Consider the following 15,756-nt stretch of genomic DNA (forward strand, 5'->3'; position numbering starts at 1 on the left):
TTTGAATTGCATTTTAGTTTGAGCATTTTTTGCTTTTGTTTACAAGGAAAAAACAAATGCATCAGCATCTTTTTTTCCCCTGCCTGCTGTGTGTCCTTGATGCTTTTGTAGCTATGTTGGTGGAGTGAAAAATAGGTCTGAGTGAGATGACTTGGCCCTCGGTCTGTGTGAATTCCTAATTTAAACCTTTCTACAACCACGTATTTGGTTGTAACTCTCAATTACAAAGAGTTACTCTTTTAGCCTAATAGTATATTTGTTGTGGTGGTTGTTTTTAAAAATACATTTTTGCTAGAAACAAAAGTGCTGTGTTGTAGTAATGTGAAAACGTTAATAAATGGTTGATGTAAAAAACAAAATTTTTATAATCCAACACTGTTAAATTCCTTATAAATTTTGATCTATTTTGCATATTGTAGAATGCATAATGTGCTTAACTTGTTATAAATTTTTATTTTTTTGACACAAGCGGGATCATAATCATATTGCTTTGCAACTCACTTTTTTCACTTAACAGTATATCTTGGATATCTTTCTGTGTTCTTTTCCAGGACTGGATAACAGGTTTGTTTGCTGATATCATTAATTTAATCAATTCCTTATATTTGGGTTGTTTTTAGTTTTTTTGCCATAACCAGTGGTGCTGTAATGAGTATCCTTGTTCATATATTTTTGCATGTTTTGCAAGGTATTTTCCCCTGTAATATAAATTTCTAGTAGAAATTTAGAATTCCAGGGTGAAAGGATATATACATTTAAAAATAATAGGTGGGCAGCCAGATGGCTTAGTTGGTTAGAGCGCGAGCTCTCAACAACAACATTGCCGGTTCAATTCCCACATGGGATGGTGGGCTGCGCCCCCTGCAACTAAAGATTGAAAACTGCGACTGGACGTGGAGCTGAGCTGCGCCCTCCACAACTGGACTGAAGGACAATGACTTGGAGCTGATGGGCCCTGGAGAAACACACTGTTCCCCAACATTCGCCAATAAAAAAAAAATTTTTAAAGAAAAAAATGTTAATAGATGTTTCCAAATTGCTTTTAAAATCACTGTACCAATTTGTAGACTCGCCAATAATGTATGGGAGTGCACATTTCTCTACAGCCTTGTCAACTCAGCATTGTCAATCGCTTTAATATTTGTCAGTCTGAAAATAGTTGCTAAGGATTCCTTTAATTTTTATTTTGTTAGTAGGTTGAATGTCTTCTTCTATCTTTATTTATGATTGTACTCCTCTGTAGCTAGCCTCTTCATATTCTTTTCCCATTAAAAAAACACATTGATTTCTTATTTTCTTGTAAGAGTTATTTGAGGTTATTTGAGATATGAGCCCTTTGTCCTAGCATGACACTCGATTGCAAAGCACACTGCTAGTGTGTTTTAAACTCTTAAAAATTCTAATGAAAATCCCTTGAAATGTAGTCCATGACACTATATGTAAATTAATTAAAAATAAAAGGAGGTATTTCATACAGCTGAAAAATTAGAGAGGGAGGCATTGATCGTAAACTTATTTGGAAGGTAAGTTTGTTCTTTATTAGGGGAAAAGTTGTTACTCTTCTTTCCTAAACCAAGGAAGGAGCCTAAGTCCAGAGCAAAAGTCTCCTTGCCAAGTTTACAAAAAGCTCTGTGATTACAAATTAGTCCTTGCTCTAGTGCATAGTGCATGACATGGAGAGTTTGTTTTATTTTTCTTGACTTTACTACATAATACCAGGCTCTACATTTAACATTTATATCTGGAAAAGTGAGAAATATTTTAATTTTGTAGGAAACTTATGAGTGTTCTTGAAGTGCTTTTGAATTTAGCACCTAGATCAAATCAGGTTGGATGTTTTTCTTGGGAACTGTTGTATTCTCTTACTCTGTGTGAGTTAGCTCTTAGTTGCTCATAATTCTCATACATATTGAATACAGTGAATCAATATGCATGTTAGACTTGCTGAAAATATTGGGATTGTTAGAAAACAAAAACCTCTAGGTCAGAAGTTGCAAATTGACAGCCCGCTGACCGTATCTGCCGGTCTGGCATTCCCTCACAGGTTAAGAACTAGTTTGAACTATAGTCATCCCTCTGTGTCCTGGGGTGAGGGGGGCAATAGTCCCAGGACCCCCCCCCATTCCCAAGGATACCCAAATCCAAGGATGCTTAAGTCCCTCCTATAAAATGGCATAGTTTTTGCATATAACCTATATTTGCATGTAGACTATGGCAGGGTGTGCCTACATATCACTGTATTCTCATGGATTCAGCACAGTGTTTGGTGCATGGCAAATTCAAGTTTTGCTTTTTGGAACATTCTGAAATTTCTGGAGGGATATTTTCTATCCATGGTTGAACCTGCTGATGCAAAACCTGTGGATATGGAGGATCAACTGCAGTTAGTGCTAATGCTTATAAATGGAGCGGTTTCACATAAAACCCAGATTTCTGGTTTCTTTCGAAAAATGAAAATTTTGGCAATAATAGATCACATATATGTGTTAATAATGAACTGGAACTGCACAGTGGCTATTCTTTTTAGTCAAGGTAAGAAGTGGTCTCCAATTTGCCTCAGTGCCTGCTATTTAATATATTACATATAGCCTGCTTCACTCATTTAGTTATATTATGTAGATTGCTGTTTTGTATTTGCAGGTAAATTAAAATATTATGTGTATGTAAAAAAATTCCTTAATTTTTTCATTAATAAATGAAAATCTCATAGGGTTTCTTTGCTTTATTAGGTTTTCTGGTACTTTCATCTCTTTTTAAAAGGTTGTAAGACATGCAGAGACAGTAGAAGCAGTAAACATCCCAGAGGTTTCTTCTTCCCAAATTTTACCAACAAATCACTTCATTGGCCGGTGAAAAAGATGATGACTGGAAAGTTTTATACTTCCTGGAGTTCCACTATCTTACGCTGTAACTTCTTTAGGTCTTTCTGAACTTTATATTTCTCTAAATCCATCTTTGTTTTCTGTATTTGTTGGAGGGAGTTGAGAGAGTCATGAATTGATTTAAATCCTAGAAGTGGATATGAGAATAAACTTAAACAATGCATTGGAACTTTTTTTATCTTTACAAAAGTTGTCAATCAGTAGTCCTGTCAGAACTAATGATCTTTTAATTCAAAGCATATTAAGTTTTATTAAGACCAGCCTAAAAATGTATAACAATCCATTTCTTGTATGTTATAAAGATGCATTAGTAATAGTGTTTCAACTTGTATCTGGTTTCATTGTGAAAATATTTAATAATTCAATTCCTTTCCTTCCCCTTCCCCATATTGCATAATGAAATGATTCTGTATTTCAAGAGAGAAATTGAAAATATCTTCTCTTTGTGTATACTTTGACAATAGATTTGAATGATCTTTTTTTTAAATTCTTGTTACCAAATTGAAGACCACAGATGAGATTTTAAACTTTCTCTAAAATTAACCTGTTTGAGGGACCTGGAGAGGCCGGCCACTGGCTTCTCCCCGTCAGTTGCGCTCCAGCACTTTGTATCTCTTTTACACAAGTCTAGTCATTCATAACCACATACCTACCAGATCTCAAGCTTCTTACAGTGCAGCCATTTCTTATACACTAGAGCCTTTCACATAGTCATTTCTAAACACATTTTTATTAAAGGCATAAAGGAGCAAACCATTAATTTGGAGTCCCTGTTTGCTAAACTCCCACTTAGTAAAATGCAGAGATATGTATGTTGCAAATTACTATTCAGCACATCACTCTGTGGTTATACTATTGGACTGAACAAAATTAAACTTCTGGTAGTTAAGTAAACAGTAGGGCCCTAAAAGAAAGGCCAGTTAAGTGTGGGACGTGATTCTTGGCCAGATAGTTCATTAGTTGGATTTGGCAGTGGGAATTGGGGGGTAGAGGTGGTGGGAGTCAGATTTCCAGGCAGCAAATTTCACTTCTATGCCAGCAACATCTGGCAATATGAGACCATGAAGTCTTTCCAAGACATCTTCAAGGCATCTCTGTACAAGACCAAAATTTGGTAGAATTTACATGCATTTTTCTGAGATCTAGAAGACAGAAAATGAGTTGGGGCTTTCTCTAATAAAGGAACCTTTGGATTCCTGGTAATTCCCTCAGAACTGTGACTTGAGGCAGATGGCTGCTCCATGTCACCTATTCCTCTGTCCTTCCCTTTGACAAATTAGATGAGCCTTGCCAATTAATCCTCTTTGATGTTAGCTCAGTTTGACACTGCCACCATTAGCCTCGCTAAGAAGAAAGGCAGTCGCCACACCGGACTCTGTTAATTCCTCTCTCTCTCTCTCTTATTTCTAAAGGTCAGGTCTCCGGTCTGACATCTGTCCAGGCTCATTACCTGCAAGTTCAATGAGGAGAATTTGATTTAGGTTCCTCATTTCATGATATAACCACAAGCCAGCTCTTGATCTCCAAGGACTTTCCAGGTCTGACAATTCTATGAGTCTGTGATCTTAGAGATTAAAAAACATTTCGCAGCAATGGCAAGCCTGTGAAGCTGCCAAGTGTGCATGAAGAAAGTAAACTTGTTTACTTACCTCCCAGTGGTGTGCTGACCGTCTACGGGATGTTTAGGAAAAGTCAGATCAAGTATAAAAGGATGTGACAAATGACAAGATTAGTTCCTGGCTGTTGGCTCCAAGTAGAAAACTCTGAGGGACTCCATAGGAAAGGACTGGCGTTCTTTATTTAATCAAAGGGATCTGCTCACCTGATTGATATTCATTCTGCATTTCCTCTAATTCATTCCAGATGTGCTTTTCCAGTTGGGTCATCTTTTTGGATAGTTTATTTTCTATATGCTTTACTTTGCTCAGTTCTGCTGTCTGTTTCTGTGCATTAATGAAGTGCTCTAATTTGCTCGAAAGCTGCAGTAATTTATTTTCCAGTTTATTTTCAGACTTTTCCTATAAAAGATATCACATGTTAAAACTCTGCAGATGAGAAAATCTGTGTGCATTTGTATTTCGGCGTAGAGACTGTTTTTAACGAATTCATTTGTCCATGTTATACATGAAAATTCACATTCCCTTGTACCGAAAACCGTGTTCACAAGTATAAGAGTTCATCCCTTTGTTTGGCCTTGGTCATTTGTAGTTTCTGGAATTCTGCATGTTATGGAGGAAAAGAAAATAAAGGACTGCGGTCTTGCTGAAATGCCTGAGAATTTGGAATTTTAGTCTAGCGTTTAAAGCAGGGTAGCCAAGAAAGGTGTTTTCGGTTCTGCTGGACCCGTGCTCCTGGGATAGGCTCCTAAGTGTCAAATGTCCTCATTCCCGGAGCTTCGTATCTCCATGTGGACAGACTTCAGCTAGAATAGGGACTCTCTACCGGTATTGTCTTGTTAGAATCACCTGGACCATACACTCCCCCCTCCCACCAAATCCTGTTTCAATTAGCCTATGATGGAACTCAGGAATTGATCTAGTTTAAAATGCTCCACATAATTCTCCTATGAAGCCTCTTGAGGCTAATTAGCTTCTTGGCTCCTCCTCTCTTACACAGGAGTGGGCTAGCCTGGCTGAGCCCCTTTGGTTCTCCTGTCTGTAGCCCTGCCTGCCTCCGGAAGGGTGGATTCCAGTCTCTCTCTCCCTTGTGGTGCGGGGGCTTCTGCCTGCAGGTGACCCATAGTCAGGTAGGAGGACGAACAGGCCGCGGGGCTGCAGGTCGGACTGCACAGACTTCAGCAGCCTTATCCGTGGTAGAGCTGTCACGTTTGTCTCCGTCCCTTGCACCATGTCCAGATCAGTTGTTGACAAACTCAGGTGGGGGGGACAGGAGTGTTATTTACCGCAGCCCCCGGACCAAAGTTCCAGAAACATCTTATTTCAATCACCTGCATGGGAGGCAGCCCCTGAGAACAGCCCTGTGCTGTGGCCCCTGTGCTGGGAGAACGGAGCTCTGCAATGGATTTCCCACCGACTGTAGTCGCACCCCACAGCTGGGCCTTTTCTCTACAAGATCGAATCTGGAGAAGGGGTTTTGAAAACCTTTAATCTGCTAATGGATCTCTCTCCGGAGAGGCCAAACAGCTCGTCCAAGGGAGAAGTTTTCAGGCTTGATTGTGAGCATCACCGGGGAAGCTTGCCTAGACGCACAGATTCCCAGGGAGGCCCCGGAGGCTGTCTGATGCCTCAGCCCTGAGTTGGGACAAGGAATCTGTAGTTTTAAAGGCTCTTCCAATCCTTCCGGTGCAGGTAGAGGACATTCTGAGCAGTGTGGGATCACAGCGTTGGGGAGCAGCAAGCAGGCGGGAAGACCGGCCTTTGAGTCCTATCTGGTGCCACAAAAAGGTAGGTAACTGAGAATGTGGGAGTGCGACCTTCACTTGGAGCCCTTGACTCCAAGTGAAACTCTGGCGAAACTCCAGACAGTGACCGGGCAGCATTTGCTTAATGAATAACAGAGCTCCTCACCAGTTTTTCCTGGAGCAGCTTCAGACTCTGATTCATAGGGCCGAGCTGGTCTTTTTCACATTTGATGAACTGCTTTTCTGTCCATTTTTGATTGGTCTCAACTTCCTCATACAGATTATTTGAAAGTGAATTAAATCTAAGGGAAAAAATAGTTCTGTTTTAATAAGTAAATTTAAACACAAAACCGAAATTCAGTATTGAAAACATCTGCAGTTTCTCTCAGATGCTGAGGCTCAATGTGTCTACCAAGTACTTATGGGGTGATGTGAGGGTGGGGGGTCACACTCTGAGGCCCTGTCCTGAGCTTGCTTTCAGCCCAGCTGCTGACAACACCCCTCCACACACCATAAAGTACATGTACACACAGTGACAGGAGACAGCCACACAGAAACACACTCATCACCCACACAGATGGGTGGTGCATTGCATCTCAGGGCCCAGGGTGCATTGTGTGTGTGTGGAAGAAATGCCTTAATAAGTCACTTGGGGTGGGGAGTATTACTCAATGTAGGCATCGGCAAAATTTTTCTGTAAAGAATCACATACCACGTTTCCCCAAAAATAAGACCTAGCCGGACAATCAGCTGTAAAGCATCTTTTGGAGCAAAAATTAATATAAAACTTGGTATGACATGATATGATATGATATGATGTGATATAAGACCCAGTCTTATATAAGACCCAGTCTTATATTTAGTACAATAAGACCAGGCCTTATATAAATTTTTGCTCCAAAAGATGCATTAGAGCTGATTGTCCTGCTAGGTCTTATTTTCGGGGAAACACGGTATATACTAATTTGTGCACTGTCTTCTCCATTAGAACATAAGCTCCATAAAAGCAGGGTTATACTTTGTTAATGTCTGTGAACAATGCCTGCAATATACAAAGTACTCAATAAATAGTTGCTAAATAAATTAATAAATGGGCTATTTTTTCTCATTCCTTTTATTAGGGCTCTTCACAAATAAATCATAGACTTGTCAACTTATTTAGAGATCTAATCTTTGATTTTCATTTTCACTTCCCTGTTCCTGGTGGAAGTTTTAATTAATAGTGACTAAGGGGGACAGTAAATCCTCAGATAACCGAGAGGTAGCTTTACAGTTGAGAAACCACCCTTCACTGCTCACCTTTACTGTGTAAATAAATGAGAGCATTTACTCTCATCACTGGTGCAATATTAAAATCCCTCTGAAAACCAATCTGCCCAGGTAATACCTCTGGAAAGACGTATCAGTAATTGAAATTCTGAAATTTGAGTGAAGCCAAAAAGAATGAATTACTACTTATCCTTTTATTACAAGGTTTTGCCTGCAATTGGAGATTCACTTTCCTGGTAACAATCAGGAGTCAGACTCTGTGTGATGGTCATTTATCAAAGTATGAAAGCATTATTTTAAAAAAAATTCTCCTTGAAAGATAAAAAGGATAACATAAAATAAAAGCTTATGTAAATCTTTTTCTTGCTGTAGACTTTTTCCTAACATAATGGACATGATTTACCATGTAAAAACTACTTTTCTGTTAATTATAAAACTTACAGTTAAAATCACAAGAGGAGGAATTTATCTTGGATGATATTCACATTTTAGTTCCCAATCCTCTATTACAGTGGTTATGGGGGTAATTCTATCAGACGTAGATTGATATAGGTAGGTGGGTGGGTAGATGGGTGGATAGATGGATAGATAGATAGATAGATAGATAGATAGATAGATAGATAGATAGATAATGTTTTCTTTCCTTTTTTCTAAAAACACAAAAAGACTTGAATTATGGCTAGAGACCTCATTAGGATAATGTAAGGTATTGGCTGGATTTGTTTTTCCTTAATATTTATACTGGTGGAGTCAGATTAAAATACACTCCAAGGGCAATTATAAGGAAGGAAGTTACAAAAGAGTAAAAGAAAATGTAATGGAGGTCTATAGACGTGACAGAGTCCAGGGCAGAGAGCTGTGTCGAGAGAGAATAGTGAGCGTGGCCCATGTATACTGTTTGGAACAAACATCCCTGTGGCCACCCTGCTTATGGGTGACATACATAAATGAGGACAGAGATCCATCCTGGGCTAGTTTTATCAGTTCACTTATGTCTTAAGTACAGTATCTTGCATTTAACAACCTGTTGAATGAACTTTTCTAGAAGACATGAAAATTCTGAATTCTTGGAAACTGTTACTATTAACAGGCTCTTAAGAATTTAGATAATGGCTTTAATCAAATGTGAATATACAAAGATTTAGTGCCCTTTGATGGGCTGATAAATGCAGAACATATTTTTATTTTTTGTAGTCATATTTCCATAAATGCTTTAGACCACGTACTATTATTTCTTTGGAGATTGAGTAAGATTTTGTTTCATATTAGAAGCAAGAACTTAATTTCCAGAAATGTTTTTTTCTGCTAAATTTATACCTTAAACTAACTTCTTAATGTTCTGTGATTTCTAATTAGGGACACTAATTATAAAGCAATTCCAACTCCATTCTGATAGGAAGACTTATTTCTTGGCCATTCTAAGTTGTACTTGAGCTTAAATCCCAATATCTTCATAGCCTTATACCTTCATAGTTTCAATCAGATGTTACTTTTCGTTTCTCTAAATTTCTGTAGGCCAATTAGTTTAGTAACAAGTCAAATCATGAGATGGAGGCATCATGGATTAATAAAACTAACCTGAGATTTGTAGTCAGACATTTTCTAGCTGTGTGACTTTGGACAAATTACTTAATCTCCATGATTATAAGTTGTTTCCTCATCTTTGAAAATGGGGATAAGACCCACCCTACAGAGTTGGGTGCACGTCTTGAGCACTTAATGATTGGTAGAGATTTACAAATAACAATTACTATATTATTTCTGCCTTCCAATATATCTCACTTAATATTGCCTTAACTTTTACTTTACCTATGTTTAACTTTTCACTTATTTATACATTTTCTCCTCTAATTTCTGTGGCTATGATTATGTCTTTGGATATTCCAAAACACAACTTAACATATTATAGGTACTGAAAACATTCATTCATTCACTCATTCATTCACTCATTAGCCATTTGTGTCTAAATAAGGGGTGCTGAGGATACAAAGATGGATAAGATATGTTCTTGCCTTGGATCATTTTGTAACTTTCCTCTGTGATAGCATTTTTAAAGCTGTGTAGTAACATCTAAGCCTCTGCATTTACTTCATTGATCAAATACTTCTTTATTTTCTTATAAATCACTATCAATTAGACAGCATCAGCAGCAAGGGCTATCTAGGGGAGTGATTGGTAGGTTCTGCCTGTGCCAAACCCTTGCTAGAAGGCAGCTGTATGTCACGATGGCCCAAACTTGCTCTCTAAGCTCTAAGTGTTGGCTTTGGTCATTACTTAGCTAAGCATCTGACTAAGACCCTTTTGGAAAAAGGAGGCTCAATGCAGGGGCTCCAATTACAGACTGTGTGTCTCCTTTTTCAGGTTTAGTGATCAGTGCCAAAGTTCTACCAATCACTAGCAAACCCGCAGACAATACGTGGCTTTTAAGTTCAATGTAAAATGTGTTTAAATGACCATTTAACTTGAATTTGTTAACATTTCTAAATGGGAAAATTTAGATGGGAAGTTTAGCTCAATTAAACTTACCCTTTAATGTTATTAAAATGCTTTTAATTCTTTTGATCAGAGAAAGTTATTTTTTTTTCAAAAAAGAAGCAATTCTATACCCCATCTACTTTGATTTGACAATGCTCTGGTTAATAATAATTTTTAAAAAAGAGCCCTACCTGCCTTACTTTCTCTTGAAAGTATTTGTAATACTTTCTCTTTGAGAAAAATAAATTTGCAATACAAAAGGTTAATATCCCTGACGTGAAGGAATCCTATAAATTGATTTAAAAAAAAAAGATGAAAATCACAATATGAAATTTAACAAATGATAAGAATGGGCAATTCACAGGAAATAAAATACAAATGGAGAAGGGAATGCAAATCAAAAGAAGAGATGTTATTTTTCATCTTTTAATTTGCAAATATTAAAAAGAGAGAGCATTCAGTGTTGGTAAGAATGTTGAGAAAGATCTCATATACTGTTAGCGGGAGTGTAAATTTTAAAAAAGAAATTTATAAAAATTAATAAATATGTAAACTCTTTGACCTAGGAATCTTGGCTCTAGAAATAAAAGCCCTTATAGCTAAGGTTATCTAAGGATGTACACAGGATAATGTTTTTGTTTGTGGTAGGCGTAAACTGGAAGGAAGTTATTATCTATCAATAAGATAAATGGTTGAATTAATTATGGCATATCTGCAATTAAAATATTATGCATTAAAAAAAAATATTATTAGGATAATATTCACTTATCTAGAGAGATATCCAAGGTATAGTGGAAAAAAGTAAATTATTGAGTAATGTCTATAGGATTTACTTTAAAAACTCATGCCTATAATGTGTGACTTATATATACACATATATAATATACATGTTATATATAAATATATAAATATATTTGTAAGTATGGATAGATAAAGGATGCCCAAAAAATGTATATCCATTTTAAGAAAGAAAAAAACTGTTAAATTATAATAATATACACCAATAACGAAAGATGAATACAAGTCACGTTTGACTTCTGCAATTACAAGAGGTGCTCAAAGTGGTTACCATCAGCGTCCAGACACTTCTGATTATGGAGAACTACTGCTTGAGCAACGTGGACCAAAGTGTCCACTTGTATATATATTTTTGGCATCCCAGTATATGTGAGTGTGTGTGTGTGTGTGTGTGTGTGTGTGTACATATACGCACACACACAAAGCATCTTCTTTCTGTTACATATTTACATTAACAAGGAAGAAATTGTGGAATGATACGTCCCTGCTGTTAGCATTGGTTACACAAGGAAGCTGAGGTGGTGACCTCTTTTTTCATCTTTATTTTATTTTGTTTGTTATAATGAATGCATATTACTTTTTAATTTAAAAAAGATGGAGAAAGTTTAAATAAAAAAGACTCAATTGTGTAATTCAATGACCTATTAGAGCTCATAAATATTTGCCTGGGGAAAAATCCAGTTTATAAGCTTATTGTTACCTACTGTCAATACTAATGAAATTTTAAGACTTCATCATTTCAAATGAGAAATGATTCAAGTTTATACTATTATAAAAGTACCCAGACTCAGATTTAACTATTTAGATTATTTGTCTATAAGCCCATTTCCCACAGGACTGAGGATGAAAAAAGTACAGAGCATCATCAATAAAGCAATTAGCCCTAGATCTTAAACATCTCCTATAGTCTTCTTTTTTTTTAATTAAAGATTATTGGGGTGACAATAGTTAAAGTTACATAGATTGCAGTTATACAATTCCTATGCCCCTCTTTTCTATTTGTTAATATATTTCATCTCTTTAAGCCAGTCCATTTCAGATTATAAGTCCAATTTCTCCCCCAATAAAATCAATTCTTAAACTGTATTTCTAGAAACACTTTACTTTTCTACTTCTCTTTTGGACATTTTTCTTATTTCAAAGAGAAAGCGATTAGATGAAACCCCACATACATATATTGAGCATTCTCATTGTGCTAGAATTTAAGAATCTAGATATGCTTTTTTAGAGTATAAATAAAGTGGGTACTTTCTGTTTATTCAAGACATCTATTTCTCTGAGTTTTAGTGATGACTACTGTTTTTCATCAATTCCTAGGGCAGACATACTTCCCATTTTAACATCTATGAAATTGGGAGGTGTCTTAAAATGGTGGTAGCTATGGTTTAATTGTTAGCTTCATGTTTTAGAGGTACAGAAATAAAATGGTACATCTTATAGTCAGTGGCGCTTAGATTTCATGAAATATGGTAGAGATGGGGAGAAATGGAGAAAGCAGAGTATGATCAGAATATGAGATTTGACCAAGGCATTAAACCCGAGTAATGTGGGACAGAGAGGAAAAAGAACAAGGGTAGAGGGGGCAGTAAGGTAGTATCATCCAAATGACTAGAATGTTCTTTTGTCTGTACCAGGATCCCAGGAAGTGGTGGTCATTTAAACAAGAAAGGAGGATTTGAGGATAAGGAGGCCCATAATTTGAATGTTTGTGGAGTCTTGTCTTTTTTACTGCTTTCTCCATTGCATAGGGGAAAAACTCAATTTAAGGTGGGTTAGAAACCAGTCTTAACAAGGGATAATATAAAAGAACAAGTAGAGGATCTGAGAGGAAATCTTAGAAAAGCTTTTAAGAAAAGCTTGTGTAATCAGAGGTGTTTTACAAATTACTTATAATCTTGTGTAATCAATGTATATTCAGTAGTGCTTTAACATTGAGGGATTGCAATATACAATTAATGATAAATAAAATTCCTTTATAGGAAAGATCTGAATGAGTATATCAATTCAATTGAGTTATTATGCAAAGAGAATGACAAAATTAATATTAATATTCTTTTATTATGAATATTGCATAAGTTACTTTAGAGTATTCTGCACATCAATTTGTTGCTCTGTTTCTTGGCCAGGTTCATATTCCTGGAATGGGTTTTTATTTAATGCCAATGCTTTCATTAGGCAAAACTCTTTGGAACGCATTTAACAGAATTAAAAATCTTCCATTCACTTACTTGAATTCCAAAAGATTCATTTCATGGCGGTAATCCCCCTGGACCATCTTTAAGTTTGAGATTTGCTCAGAACTGGAAGCCTCTATCTTCCCTAAGAGCTGCATTACCTAATCAAAGTACAAAAGGGAACTTTTTGCGCGTGTGCACAAAATCACTAGCACTTACATTAATTATATTTTATTCCTAAAGGAGCCAGGAAACAGACCGGAACCTAAAGCGTGTTTGCAATTTTCAAAGGAATGATTCAACAGTTACAGAACTATCTTCAGGGAAAGAATAATAGGGGAGTGTTCCTTTCTGCTGTCCATAATGTTCTTTTGACAATAGACGACTAATGATAGAACAAAAAACATACTACTGACATCAGTTTATTTGTCAGTGTGTTAATTTTGCTATTTCTTCATTCTGTCTTCCAATCACAACGTAAGCCACGATATCCTCTAGCACCCCCAGATCCTCAGTGCACATTAGGTGGCCAGTGGTAAATGCTCACCAAATACTTATTTAATGGATCTGAGAAAAACACACACGAGTGGCCTAATATTAGGCCTCAGGAACTTGTAGGTAGGACTCTGACATGAGCACAAGTGAATCCCAAGTGAAATGATTTAGGCATATAAACAATTCCAGTCCTGGAAGTTAGGATAAGAGTGCTTTGCACGTGCCAGAAACATTGAGGAAGTTCCTTTAGTAAAAGAACTGGAATAGAAAACAGATGCAGAGTGACAGCACATAATCACGACTAAACTAATCACTGTTAAGCAGGATGAAACTAAATGACAGCTGTGGCCAAACAGAATTCAGCTCCTGAAACAGAAGGTCCTATGGAGGAGAGTGGGCACTTGACAAAATCAGAGCTTTCTTAGAGAAGGAGGAGGTGAATAATGGAAGGGTTTGAATAGATAAATGTTGGGTGGGCAACCAATAATACATGAATGGCTATTTATAGGAAGTACACTTAAGACAGGATTGTTTTAATAGTGAAATAATAGGCAAACATGCAAATACATGCCTAGCAAAAGTGAAGAAAAAGAAAGTAGTCAGAGCAATTGTTAGATAAAAATGTTATTGTTATTCAAGGCAAAACATGTTAAATGGACAAAGATGGTCATTTTTGTAGATGAAGAAGTAGAATCCACAGTAAAAAATAGAGTTTTGGACCTTTATTTACCTTATATGTTGAACTAAAAGGAAACAGCTATAGAATTACAAGGATAAACTAACAGATGATAAAAATACAGAATATACACATTCTTTTAGAACATGTACAAAATTTTACTTTCTGGCCACCAAAAAACCCCAAAAAACAAAAAACAAACCCTCAAAATATTCCAAAATCTAAAACTGGTATATACTGGTATATGCAACAGATTTTAATTATTATGAGATAAAATTAAAAATAAATACCAGCATAAAAATACAAAGAGTACTTAGAGGAAAAAACCAACAACAACTCTTCTTAACTGTTCAATTAAAAGAAAAATACAACATGTAATTGCAAAATTTTTAGGAAACAATGAGGACATTACATATCAAAACACAGGGGACATAGGGATAAAAGAATGCTCAGGAAAAAGTCACAGCCATAAATGTACAAATACATATGGTTCAAAAAGTTAGAAAAAGAACAGCAAAACAAACTGCAGGAAAAGCAAAAGTGACAAAGGCTTAAATTGATAAGATGGAAAACAGCATGGAAACAGAATTTTAAAATACATACATTAAAAGAGTGGGTCATTGGAGAACAATCAATATAGTCGTTAAGCCATGACTACCCTAACTAATCAAGGGGAAAAAGAGAACAAATAAAATGATAGAATGGCAAGGGTAAAAAATAAAAGTAGAGGAGGTTAAAACAATCCTAAAAGTATTTTTACACTACTTTATGCTAATAAATAAATTTCAAAATTTGAGTGAAACATATTTTTTTCCAAGAGTAAATAATTTACTAATGCTGACCCTTGAATAGATAGAATGTTTAAACAGACCAATTTCCATAGAAAAAAATTGAGCAAAAATATCAAAGAACTCTTCTTTCCATTAAAGCGTCATGCCCAGATAATTTCAGAGGCAAAGCTGCCAAATTCTTATAAAACAGAAGATTTTAATGCTCTTTAAACTGTTTCACAGCGTAGAAAAAGTAAGAAAAACTTCCAAATTATTTTTCTGAAGTCAGTTCAACATTGATTCCAAAATCTGAAAAGATGGTACACACATAAAAAAAACCCAGAGACTAATCTCATTTGTAAACATTGATGCAAAGTTTTAAAATAAAATAGCAGCAAACAGTATCCTGCAACACACACACACACAAACCACATCATAATCAAGTACAATTTATTTTTTAAAAAGCAAGGATGGTTTTATAGCAGGAAATGTATTAATACAAATAACTATGTTAGTAGAACTTAGGAGAAAACTCACATGATTATTTCCACAAATGCTGAAAAGGCATTTGGCAGAATTCTCAATCATTTTTTGTTAGGAAAAAAAACAACCTCCATAAAATAGGAATAATTGTGTATTAAATATGTTTATTGAGGAAACTTACTTCCCTGTGATAAGGGAAACACTGGGGGCATTTTTCTGTTAAAGTCACAAGAGTAGGAAAATGGGGGAAAGATAAGGAAAATAGGAAAAGATTATTTTAAAATGCGATTATGTGCCTGGAAAAAAAAACCTGAAAAATTATTATTATCAACAATAGAGTTCACTGAGTTAGTGGAGTATAAAATTAACATAG

The 15,756-nt window shown here is 35.9% G+C and overlaps 1 protein-coding gene across 1 annotated transcript in view; it reads right to left on the bottom strand.

Moving 5' to 3' along the window:
* Positions 1-2,709: 2,709 nt before the first annotated feature.
* FAM81B (family with sequence similarity 81 member B) overlaps positions 2,710-15,756 on the bottom strand; it is a 38,763-nt gene continuing 25,716 nt past the window's right edge. The window contains exons 6-9 of the mRNA XM_081054071.1: positions 13,014-13,120; positions 6,410-6,545; positions 4,705-4,900; positions 2,710-3,009 (exon numbers count right to left, since the gene is read on the bottom strand). Coding sequence (XP_080910197.1) covers positions 2,876-3,009; positions 4,705-4,900; positions 6,410-6,545; positions 13,014-13,120 — 573 coding nt within the window. The 3' untranslated portion in view covers positions 2,710-2,875. The remainder of the gene's footprint in view (positions 3,010-4,704; positions 4,901-6,409; positions 6,546-13,013; positions 13,121-15,756) is intronic.

This window comes from Rhinolophus hipposideros (assembly GCF_964194185.1).
Source record: "Rhinolophus hipposideros genome assembly, chromosome: 7".
Taxonomy (NCBI): Eukaryota; Metazoa; Chordata; class Mammalia; order Chiroptera; family Rhinolophidae; genus Rhinolophus; species Rhinolophus hipposideros.